General features: G+C 39.4%; 1 protein-coding gene across 6 annotated transcripts in view; it reads left to right on the top strand.

The window, feature by feature from the left end:
• Window positions 1-12760, top strand: part of MAN1A2 (mannosidase alpha class 1A member 2) — a 195288-nt gene that overhangs the window by 30346 nt on the left and 152182 nt on the right. For 4 of the 6 annotated variants that reach the window (XM_051857358.2, XM_051857357.2, XM_051857355.2 and 1 more), the window contains one exon: window positions 9255-9348. The exons of the other annotated variants lie outside the window; for them this stretch is intronic. In XM_051857358.2, coding sequence (XP_051713318.2) covers window positions 9275-9348 — 74 coding nt within the window. In that variant the 5' untranslated portion in view covers window positions 9255-9274. The remainder of the gene's footprint in view (window positions 1-9254; window positions 9349-12760) is intronic. 6 annotated transcript variants of the gene reach the window in all.

Below are 12760 nucleotides of genomic sequence, written 5' to 3'. Positions count from 1 at the left end.
TTTAAATATTTCATTCCATTCCTTCCTGGCCTGTAAGGAAACCTTATTAACCTAATGGAGATTCCCTTATATGTGACTTGATGTTTTTCTCTATGCTGTTTCTAGAATTCTCTTTATTATTATTTTTTGACAGTTTGACTATATTATGCCACAGAGAGAATCTACTTTGGCTGAATCTGTTGTTGGGGGGAGGGTACTTTGAGTTTCTTGGACCTGAATGTCCATATCTTTCCCAAGACTTAGAAAGTTTTCAGCAGTTATTTCATTGAATAGATTTTCTATTGTTTTTTTCTTTCTCTTCTCCCTTTGAAGCACTCAATGCAGATGTTAACCTGGTTAATGGTATAAGTCTCAAATAATTTTTTCATTCTAAGTTTTTTCTTTTGTATGTGACTGGGTTATTTAAAAAGGCCTATCTTGGGGCTCAGAAATTCTTCTGTGTGCTCAATTCTGTTGAACCTCTCAACTCTATTTTTAGTTTCATTTATTGAGTTTTGTAGCTTCAAGATTTATGATTGGTCCTTTTTTATGCTCCCCATTTTTTTTTACTGAATTTCTCATTCATAATATGAGTTGTCTTCCTGATATTGTTAGATTGTATTATCATGTATCTCATTAAGTTTCCCTAAAATTATCCTTTTGAATTCTTTGTCAGGTCATTTGTTGCTCTCCATTTCTTTGTGATCAGTTGTTTGAGAGTTATTGTCTTCCTTTGAAGACTTCCTGTTACCTTGCTTTTACATGTTCTTTATGCTTAGACATTTGTTTCAAAATTGTATTTGAAAAGGAGAAAGAAAGGGGGAGAGAGAGATGGGGGGAAGGACTCGGTGCAGGGGAGGGGAGAGACAGAGAGAGAAAGAGAAAATTTCTCCATCTACTGGTCCACTTCCCAAATACCTATAAAAGCAAGGGCAAGGCTAGGCTGAATCCAAGAGCTTGAAACTTAATTTGAGTCTCCTGTGTGGTAGACTGGGACCCAAGTACGTGAGCTGATATGGCTGTTTCCTAGGATGTATATTAGCAGGAAGCTATAATGGAAGCAGAGCAGTGAGGAGCAGAAACCAGGTACTGTGATACAGGATGTGAGCATCCCAAGCTGAGACTTAAAAGTTGTGCCAAATACCTGAGCCTGCTATGTTGTTTTTATGTATCTGGTGGATCAACTGACTCTACCAATTTTGTAGCATGGCTTTTATAGTAAAATACTTTTTCCTGGTGATGATGTTTCCCAGGATGGTGTATATATTTCTGTGGCTTGATTCAAGGTGAGCTCTTCAGCATAGTGTCCATGTAGCTTCTTCAGCTATAATCAACATTGGTGATACTCAGTATCCTGGGCTGCAAACAGATGTAGGATTGCTTTACCAGTTTGGATGCAGCTCCCTTAGGTGGGGCAGATTCACTGGCAACTCTGGGTCTGATGCACCTGCCTGTGGATATGGGAAGCTGTTCAGTTTCTGCAGGTTGTCCAGGGTGAGGCCCTCCATGGACCCATGAGGGTGTGATACAGTATGCCTGTTAATGGGATGGGGTGCCTGTCAGTGTCTTGGGGACTGCACAGGCTCTGGGCACTTATCAGTGTATGAAAGCTGAACAGGTAACTTCTTATGGTCTCCAGGGGACAATCTGCTCAGGAAACTTTCCTAGCTGCTTCCTAGGCTGAAGTGGGTAGGTGAGCCCACTTATCTGCTTCTCAGGGCCTTATTGGCCTAACTTACGGGAGCAGGTGCTCAGTGGCTTCTTGGACCACAGGAACATGGTATGTTGCTCCTGGATGTGTTGGTAAACCATGCTACTCAGGTTGCTCAGCTGCTTCCTGGGCCTCTTTGTGGACCTAGTCACTCAGGGCTGGTTGGTTGACTTCTGGGTCATTGGAGTGTGGGTGTGGCCACTTGGCTGCTTCTGGGGCACCAGGAGTGTGGGTGGGCTACCCAGCTGTTTTCAAGGGGTCTTTACAGGCTGAACAACTCGGGGTGTACTACCCAGATTCTTCCTGGGGTTGGCAGGGCCTCCTGGCTGGTTCATAGGACTTAGACTGTGGAATTATTGGGAGCAGCTGCTTTACAGGACCTCCCCCCCCCCCCCCCCGGGTAGGTGGGGGGAGGGTACACCAAAGGCTGTACTCTTTCTCTGGCACAGTGCAGTGTTTGGCAGGTAACCCATTACGCCCCAAACTGGGCCCAGGGACTTTCTGGGCCTTATGGGTCTCCAGCAATAAATGCCTTAGGTATGTGTGTCATTGGTGACTGCTCACTTTACTGACCCACTCCCTGGTAGGGGGAGTCTTCCTCCACACTGTGCTGGGAAAGGGATGGTAGAGACAGTCTCTTTGCCTCTTAGCTGGCACAATTCCAGAGGCTCAGTTTCTACAGGTACTGCCCTGGGAGCAGGGGGCATGGAACTTTGCCTGGCATTGAGTTACACCTTGAACTTAATTTAGCCCTCTTCCTTCTCCAAGCATGATGTGCCTTTTCATGATGTGCTGCTGGGAGTTGGGGTGGTGATGTATTTCTTTCCTTCCTGCCTTCTTCAGTGTGTGTGTTTTTCTTTTTAAAATTTTTTTTATTTGAGAGGTAGAGTAACAGACAGCAACAAGGAGAGACAGAGAGGTCCTCCATTTGCTGGTTCACTCTGCAGATGGCCCCAGTGGCTGGAGCTGAGCCAATCCAAAGCCAGGAGCCAGGAGCTTCCTCTGGTTTCCCATGATTGTTTGCAGGGACCCAAGGACTTGGGCCATCTTCCCCTGCTTTCCCAGGCCATAGCAGAGAGCTGGATTGGAAGAGGAGCAGCCGGGACTCAAACCAGCACCCGTATGGGATGCTGGCACTGCAGGCAGAGGGTTAATCTGTGCCACAGCATTGGCTCCGTGTGTGTTTTTCTTATTATAGTAAAACCAGGCACCATGATTTCTCAGTTGGCTTTCCCAGGTTTCCTAGAGGTAGATTGGTACATGAATAGCTGTTCAAATTTGTGTCTGTGTTTGGAGGACATTTAGTGGAGGATGTTACTCAGCTGCTATTTTATTCTACTTTTTTTGCTTTTGTCTGGACTGACCAGTTCCCTTTTTTGGTAGCCATTGATTTGATTGTACTTTGTGTTCTGGACTGTACTGGTAAAGCTGTGTTTCATCTTGTTATAATTCTTAGAGGAAATACTTTAGGTACTTGATCTCACTCGTTTAAAATTTGTACTGGAAGCTCTGCTCTTGTATGCAGGTGATCTGGGGCAGTGATTTTGGTACCCATTGACCAGAAAGTTTTTTCCACTTTGATTTTCAGTCAGAATTTTGTAAAAGAAGGTCTGTGGTGTTGGCTATTGTTTCTGTTAATTGTTGCTCCAGTTAAGGCATCAACAAGATGAATTTTTCCTCACAAATTGATGTGGATAGTCTATTGTTGTGTGCTTCATCTTCAATATTGTGCCTTCTTAATATTAGTTATTTATTTGTTAAATATTTATTCTTTGCATCAAATCCCTATAAACTTCTGGTAAGGTTAAAATGATTTCAGCATTTTTCCACCCAGACTTCACCATAAAATTGATGTTTGTTTTTGTTTCATTTTTGCATAGTTCACATGGCTTTGAGAGGGGCTCTTTTAAAGCTGTTGTCTTATCCTTCTTAGTGCACTGCATGTTGTTCAGACATGTTACAACATGTTAGTATAAGCTTGTTTTGGTGCAAAAGGTTTTTGAAATCCATGCATAGTTTTTTCATAATATGCATGTTCATAAACTTTTTGAAGACCCTTAATACTTTACAGACCACAAAATTCATTCATTTAATTATTTGGGAACTTCAGCTGTCTTTAGGCTAATGATTTCCAAATCCATGTTGTCAGCCTTGGATATCTGAATCTCTGTGCTTTCTTTTAAACTTAGAATGTACAAAATTGTACTAATTCATCGCTTTTATGCTAATTCACTGTTTTCTTTGTTCTGTGTCCAGTTAATAGTATTCTTTTCTATCCAATTAGTGTAGTGGTAATGTTGCCATCTTTAACTGTTTTCCCTTTTCTTGTTTGATCATTTACCTAAACTTAGTAATTCTGACTTTCTAAAGTCTCTTAGATTTGATCCTTTTTCTCCATCCTGTTTGAGATGCATTTTATTAGGCCTGTCATTTTTTGCAAAAGTGGCTGCTATGACTTCCTAACTCCTTTTCCCTCTTCCAGCCTTTTCTTCTTCCTTTCTGTTTCTCTAGTCCACAGCTGCTCTCCACCCCGCCCCACCAGATCCCCAAGTCAGTCCTGAGGAAGTGTGCTTTCCAAGATGTAGGCTACAGTTATATATGCCATTTTCAAGGTGAAGTCTTTAAGTGGCTTGCCCTTGTCCTCAAGATGCTGTGTGAACTCCATTCAGGCTTGAACTTTTGCCTTTTCTGGCTTCCTGGTTAAATTCAGTCTGTTCTGCTTTATGCACCCTCCTCTATCTGGCACACTATTCTTTAGTGACCATATCAGCTTATTTGCTAATTAATCTGTATGTCACTTCTTCTGTGTCTTGGTACATTGATTTCTATTCCTAGAAGACCCTAATCTTTTTTTATCTGCCTGGCAAACTCCTATTCTTTTAATGGCTATTTGAAGATAATGTGTTTCTTCTGCTTTTTTTCCTATGTAATTCTGCTTTCAAGTCATACATGTATGCTCAGGAAATGTCTGTTCCTTTTTATGTCTATTCCTTTTCTGTAACAGTCCTGGTATTTTCTCCCTCTGTTATGAATCATCCATTTTGTACTCAGTGTGTTTACATAGTCATTAGATTGAACTCCTGTGGGAAAATAATATCTGTTGTTTTTCTTTGTATTTCCCTGTGCTAGTTTAGTGCCCCTTACATTTGATAAATGGTAGTTATCAATAAGTTAAGTAGAAATTAATTCAGTGACCTATAGTCATTGATTTAACCTAAAATTAACATTAACTCAAACTGAAATCTTATTAAGACCCAAGTTAGAATAATTTGTAGTAGCTTTCTATGTAAACAAGATTTTTCAGTAGTCAAATAAATAACCTACTAATTTCTAACTAAACATTAAGATAGAGACAGTGAGTTTGTATTGATGGTCCCTGGGCTATATTATTAAAATGGGAGTGCCAAAGCACCTGGTAGTTTGTGGGAGCCATGTGACCAAAGTAATTGGATTTGGTTGGAAGATAAAGGTTCAGTGAATTTCTCAGTATTTGGCTTTGAATTTGGTTCAGTCTCTTTCATGTGGCTGACCAATTACTTGTATTGACAAAGAGTTGTTCTTTCTTAACATACTGTTTTAAGAATGAGTTTTATTCTTTCGGAATAGGGACCCCAAATGTGATGTAATTTGTACTCTTTGATTCTTAACTACAGTCAGCACACTGGAAGGTACAAGATTTGCCTTAAAATGATAATATTCAGAAGGTTCTTTGTCGATCATACCACAGTGTTATTTTGTGCAAATAGAGTATATACATTTGCTACTGAGAATCATCTTAGATTGAATTTGTGAGCAACTCCCTTATAATAATTTTTATTTCTGGCTTCCTCCAAGATTAAGAAGTTTTTCTTTCATGACCTTGAAGGAGTGGCATTTATTTTTGAAAGGCCTTTTTTAGGTGTTTGCTACTAAGCTGTGTAGAATGCTGTTTCACTTTTTTTTTTTTTGGTACCAGTTGCTGACTATCCTGTAGTCATTTCCTAAAATCATTCATGCCCTGTATTGTGCATAAGTTACTATTTAGATAACTACTTAAGTTTTCATTGTGCTTTCTTGTTATCTCTGAAATTTCTTAAAATTATAGGATCTTTGAAAAGGCTATTTACTATCTAACTTTATAGGTTAGGCTTTTGTCATGTATCTTTTAAAAGGTAGCATTGTTGATTCATTCAGCATTCTTTTTAGTAGATTGGGGCAGGGTGAGTTTTTTTAAGATTTAGAGATTAGTAAGAGTCCGTTTAGTAAAACTGAATTACGATGGTTGAGAACAGTTTTGTTTGAAAGTTTTTAAGGGCTATTATATTTCTTAAATCAATCAAAATAACAGGGCCTGGTAGTCTTAGCAAAGAAGTAATGAATTTGAACAAATGCTGATGAAAACAATGGTGTTACTGTAGAAAAAGAATGTATCAATGGCAATTTGAATATTTGGGAGTTTACAAAGATGAGACCCAAATGGTAGGAAAGCAGAAAAATATTTGCCAAGTACCTGCTATCCGCCAAGTAGTTTCCTTCTTTTCTGCATACTTATTTGTAATAATTTTTAGATTCTTTTGGGTTTTCAGGTAGAAATAATGCCTATGACAGGAGATAATTTTTAAAAAATTTTTCTTTATCCTTGTGTTTTATTTTTATTGTTTTGTTGACCATGACTGTCATTATAATCATAGAAGTGGTGATTGACTTTTTTTTCTTTTTTAAGGGAATTGCTTCTGTAGTTTCACATTAAGAATAATTTTTACTGCAGTTTTTCGAAAATATTTTTTTAGGTTGAAGAAGTTCTTTTTTTCTCCTTTGCTATGAGATTGTAAAATTGAAATGAGAATTGAGTTTTTTTTAAATTTCTGGATTATTTATTTTTAATATCATCCTCTTTTAACAGTAATTTTCTCATCTTCCCTAACATAGTACCAAATCCCCATATTTTGAGACATTAATCTCTTTTTTTTTTTTTGACTGGCAGAGTGGACAGTGAGAGAGAGAAACAGAGAGAAAGAGGGTGCTGTTGGTTCACCCTCCAGTGGCTGCCACGGCTGGCGCGCTGCGGCCGGTGTACCACGCTGATCCGAAGGCAGGAGCCAGGTGCTTCTCCTGGTCTCCCATGGGGTGCAGGGCCAAAGGACTTGGGCCATCCTCCACTGCACTCTCTGGCCACAGCAGAGAGCTGGCCTGGAAGAGGGGCGACTGGGACTAGAACCCTGTGTGCCGGCGCTGCAAGGCGGAGGATTAGCCTATTGAGCCGCATCGCCGGCCCAAGACATTAATCTCATTATTTATTTAGTTTTTTAGTTTTCAGCAGGTCAAATATAGTTTATAGATATACTTCCTAGAGTATAATGATACTCCATTTCTCCATCCCTCGATCCCTCCTTCCCCTTCTTCCCCTCCTACCCTCCCTCCCATTCCTGTTCCCTTTTCTCTCCATTACTTTTTTTCCTTTGAAAACAAGTTTTTTTTTATTTACCTTTTATTTAAGGAATACAAACTTCATCTGTTTCATAAGTACAACTGTAGGAATATAGTGGTTCTTCTCACCATACCCACCTTCCTATCCCTGCTCCCACCCCTCTTTCTCCTCCCTCTCTATTCCTAGTCTTATTTTTTACTAAGATCTATTTTCAATTAACTTTATTCACAGAAGATTAACTCTATACTAAGTAAAGAGTTCAACAATTTGTATGAGAAACAAGAAACTGTTCCTCAACAGTTGAGACAAGCGCTGTTCAAAGTCATTGCATCTCCAAGTTAACTTCACTCTTTTTTTTGAGAAAATTAATTAACTTTAAAGAAGCATGGGCATTGGATTTTATCACTTTCTTTTTCCATTTCTACTGAATAATCATTTTTTTCAAATAGTAAATAAAGTACATTGATAGACTTTTCTGATATTAAACTTTTTATATTTCTGAGAAATATGCAGTTAGTGACTTTTTTTCTATTTTATAATATTGCTGATTGATTCAGTTTGCCAAAATGTTAGCTTAGCCTATGATTTTCCTTTTTCATAAGTCATTCTGTTTAGACATCTGAATTAGAGGTGTTTGGCAAATTATCTTATACAGTGTTAATTTTTTGGATCTAGAGTATTTAGTAACCTAGTAACGTCTGACTATATGTATCTTGAAATAATAGTTGAAACAATATCCGTGGATGACATTGAAAGCAACCATATAGAGTAAGAGCTGAAGTGATCCGAAGGATGAAATATAACATTTTTGGGGTGCATTGAATATGGCAAAGCCAGTGATCAGAGGCATGTTGGAAAGGCAGGCTTGAGGAGGAGGGGTTTTGAAAGGAAGGATACGCATAGCTATTGATATGTAATTGTGGTGTATAGAAGAGTGGAGTGTGATGTAGGAAGTAGAAACAATAAGCATTATACTGTTTAAAAAAAGTAAGTTTAAGGATGGAGAACACCAACAAAGGTGGAGGCAGAGTTAGTTTTGAGGAAAGATTTAATTTATCTCCTTTTTGAGGATGAGAGACCTTTCATGTTTGTAGGTGAAAGGAAAAGCTCTAGAGAGGCAGATGTTTGTATCCACCTGAGTCTTTGCCAAACAAGTTTTGATATAATTTTCTCTATCTGTATGGCATATAGGATCATGTTTGTCCTCTAGAGTGATACCAAAAATGATTTATTTAAATATCCTAATTGGAGAAGGAAATCTATCACTTGATAATTTCTTATATCAACAGGCATAGTAACAAGAGCCTCAGGGAAGGAGAACATCTAGTATGGATAATAGATCTCATTTACTATTCACAACAGTGTCTTAAGTATGATAGACATTAATTTCTATCACACATATAAATTCTCTATGGCAGTTTCAGTAAGAAGGGTGAGAAATAGAGTTTCCCGAGAGTGTGCCTAGTTAAAAATTGAATGTTCTAGCACTAGGGAAGAAGAGAAAATATTTAAGTATATGCATAGAGGGGCCAGTGCTATAGCACAGCAGGTTGAAGCCATGGCCAGCAACACTGGCATCCCATATGGGCAGTGCTTCAAGTCTCAGCTGTCCCAGTCACTTCTGATCCAGTTTCATGCTAGTGTGCCTGAGAAAGCATTGGAGGATGACTCAAGACCTTGGGTCCCTGCACCCATGTGGGAGACCCAGAAGAGGCTCCTGCCTGGCCTAGTCAGGTCGTTGCAGCCATTTGGGGAGTGAACCAGCAAATGGAAGATATCTCTCTTTCTCTCCTTCTCTATTCTGTAACTCTGCCTTTCAAATAAATAAATAAATCTTAAAAAAATTTTTCTGTATAATAAGATACAAACTCTTAATTAAAGTTCTTCTTTTATATAAAAGGCACTGTATAAGTAGCTTTTAATAAGTTAAATGCATTTTTTAGGGCCTCTACTTACCAACTCTAGGATCTTGAACAAATTCTTTAATTTTTTCTTTGTACCTTAGTGTTTTCATAATAAGATGGAGAATAGTGTTTAGTAGAGAGTACCTCGTAAATTAGTGTGAGAATTAAATAATTATGTAATTGACTAAGCTAATATTTGGTATATCTAATCCACAGTCTTTTAGTTTGTTGTCATTTACTTTTGCTTTTCAAGGACTGGAGATGTGTTGAAGTATGAAATACAAAATACAAAAATCAAAACAAGATAACAAGAAACAAAGGCTTATATTATCTATGGATATAAAAAAGTAAGTTAAACATTACACATTAATATACATTTGAAAGAATAATTTTGCATCTCATGAGAACCTGTATATTTAAGATTAGATTGTATTGGAAGCCTTGGAAGGTGCCCAGAGTTAGCCTGCTTTCCAAGTTTGAGGACACAGTCCTCCTTAAGACTGCTGTCATTTCTAATATCACCTGCAGATTCAGAGGGCGCCTTAAACCACATTCAGGTTCAATGATTTGATAGGATTATACAAAACTCACTGAAAGCTATTACATCCACGAAAGGGTTATGGAATACAGGGATACAGTTTGCAAAGACATAGGTTAAAATCAGCCATGGCAAGAAGCACGCAGGGTGAAGTCCAGGAAGTTTACAAATGTACAACTTCTATTATCTTCTCTCTGTGGAGTCAGGATCTTCCAGCCTCAATATATGTGGAGTGTTGCTAACCTGGTAAGCTTCAGTGTAGGGCAGTACATGAAATTACTACTACTATTATTATTACTATTATTATTACTACTAATCTGAACTTCTGTGTCCAGATGTTTTCTTTTTTGTTGTCGTTTATTTTTAAAGATTTTTAAATTTATTTGAAAGGTAGAGTTACAGAGAAGGAGTTACAGAGAGAGATCTTCCATCTACTATTTCACTCCCCATATGGCTACAACAACCCAAGCTGGCTAGGCTGAAGCCAGGAGCTTTGTCAGGGTCTCCCACATGGGTGGCAGGAGTACAAGTACTTGGGCCATCTTTCACTGCTTGTCCCAGGCTATTAGCAGGGAGCTGGATCAGAAGTGGAGCAGCAAACTGGCACTGGTGTTAGATGGCCAGTGTAGTGTTACCCACTACACCACAACTCCTGCCCCAGTGTCCACAGAGTTTTCACTAGGGCTTCATTGTGTTGTTGTGATTGATCAATTGCTAGATTGCCTGTGTGATTAAACTCAGTTTCTTTTTTTATTTTTATTTTTTTAACTTTTATTTAATAAATATAAATTTCAAAAGAACAACTTTTGGATTATAGCAGCTCACCCCCCCCATAGCCTCCCTCCCACTCACAACCATCCCATCTCCCAGCCCTCTCCCATCCCATTCACATCAAGATTCATTTTCAATTTTCTATATATACAGAAGATCAATTTAGTATATACTAAGTAAAGATTTCAACAGTTTGTCCCCACACAGAAACACAAAGTGTAAAGTACTGTTTGAGTACTAGTTATACCGTTAATTCACATAGTACACCACATTAAGGACAGAGATCCTATATGAGAAGTAAGTGCACAGTGAATCCTGTTGTTGATTTAACAATTGACACTCTTATTTATGACGTCAGTAATCACCCGAGGCTCTTGTCATGAGTTGCCAAGGCTATGGAAGCCTCATGAGTTCACCAACTCCGATCTTATTTAGACAGGCCAGAGTCAAAGTGGAAGTTCTCTCCTCCCTTCAGAGAAAGGTACCTCCTTCTTTGATGGCCTGTTCTTTCTGCTGGGATCTCACTCACAGAAATCTTTCATTTAGGTCATTTAGTCTGCTGTGTATTCTGCTTCCCATGTTGGATTTGAACTCAGTTTCTAGATGGACTGATACTGAGTGACCCAGAGCCCTTGCCCAAAGTCATATTGTAGGTTTTTCTGGCATGGCCAGCATGCGTTATGAACAAGTTCATTTATATCAAGTTTGGTAAATTACCTCCTAGACTTACCTCTCGTTAAGGCCAAATTCCATAGTACATAGGAAAAGAATTTTTAGATGAAAGTTTGACATTATCTGTTGAAGACTTTCAAGTTTAAAAAAAAATCTTAAAAATATATAAGTAAGGGGCCAGCACTGTGGTGCAGTGAGTTAAAGCCCCGTCCTGCAGCGCCAGCATCCTATGTGGGCGCTGGTTCGAGTCCTAGCTGCTCCATCTCTGATCCAACTCCCTGATAATGTGCCTGGGAAAGCAGCAGAGGGTGACCTGGGTCCTTGGGCCCCTGCCTGGGAAACCTGGAAAAAGCTTCAGTCTCCTGGTTTCAGATTGGCTCAGCTCTGGCCGTGTGGCCATTTTGGGAGTGAACCAGTAGATGGAAGACCTCTGTCTGTCTGTCTCTACCTCTCTCTGTAACTCCTTCAAATAAATAAAATAAATCTTTAAAATATATATATATATAAATAAAAAGAAGCACATTCAAGTGTAAATAAAAGCCTAAAAGAGATGACCTAGCAGTTATAGTAGTTTAAAATCTAGAAGTTGGCAATGAAAGTAAAATTTGAGAAGCCATTTGATTGAAGATCAGGATGAAAACAAAATTTTGAGGCATATAGGAAAGAAAACCAGCTAGGCTCATAGTGCTACTAAGTGTTGTGAAAAGATACTCTTAAGGAATAAAAGAAATAAAGTGTTTTGGCAGTTGTGAAGACTGCTGCATTCACCTGTATTTTGGAACGGGCAGGTTAAAAGGATTGAAATAATGAGTGGCTTACATGTGTATTGAACATTGTGGTTTACCAAGAACTTTTATTTACCTTGGATCTGCTAGTTTAGGAATCTGAGGTAAGTGAAAGTATTTACTGGAAAGCACTAAAGCATTTTATTTTTTTATTTTATTTATTTATTTTTTTTACAGGCAGAGTGGACAGTGAGAGAGAGAGACAGAGAGAAAGGTCTTCCTTTGCCGTTGGTTCACCCTCCAATGGCTGCCGCGGCCGGCGCACCGCGCTGATCCGAAGCCAGGAGCCAGGTGCTTCTCCTGGTCTCCCATGAGGTGCAGGGCCCAAGCACTTGGGCCATCCTCCACTGCACTCCCGGGCCATAGCAGAGAGCTGGCCTGGAAGAGGGGCAATGGGACAGAATCCGGCGCCACAAGGCAGAGGATTAGCCTAGTGAGCTGCGGCGCTGGCCTTTTTTTTTTTTTTTTTTTTTTTTTTTGCAGGCAGATTGGACAGTGAGAGAGAGAGAGACAGAGAGAAAGGTCTTCCTTCTGTTGGTTCACCCCCCCAAATGGCTGCTATGGCCGGAGCTATGCTGATCTGAAGCCAGGAGCCAGGTGCTTCTCCTGGTCTCCCATGCGGGTGCAGGGCCCAAGCACTTGGGCCATCCTCCACTGGCTTCCTGGGCCACAGCAGAGAGCTGGATTGAAAGAAAGCAACCGAGACTAGAACCTGGTACCTATATGGAATGCCGGCGCCGCAGGCAGAGGATTAACCAAATAAGCCATGGCGACAGCCCCAGCATTAAAGCATTTTAAAATTGATACAATCAGGATAGTATTATGTGTTTTCCTGTTTCTGTTGATGTACGTACTGATCTTGGGGTGTTTTTAGTGATGGTGCCAGCTTACAATGTGTGTCAGGGACTAAGTTAGAACTAAAATCTTTGTCTTCTGACTTTTGGATTACCCCTTCCCATCAACAACCAAGTGATTTCTCTTTAGAATGTAGTT

This window comes from Oryctolagus cuniculus, chromosome 7 (assembly GCF_964237555.1).
Source record: "Oryctolagus cuniculus chromosome 7, mOryCun1.1, whole genome shotgun sequence".
Taxonomy (NCBI): domain Eukaryota; kingdom Metazoa; phylum Chordata; class Mammalia; order Lagomorpha; family Leporidae; genus Oryctolagus; species Oryctolagus cuniculus.
This window is presented reverse-complemented; position numbering and strand designations above follow the sequence as displayed.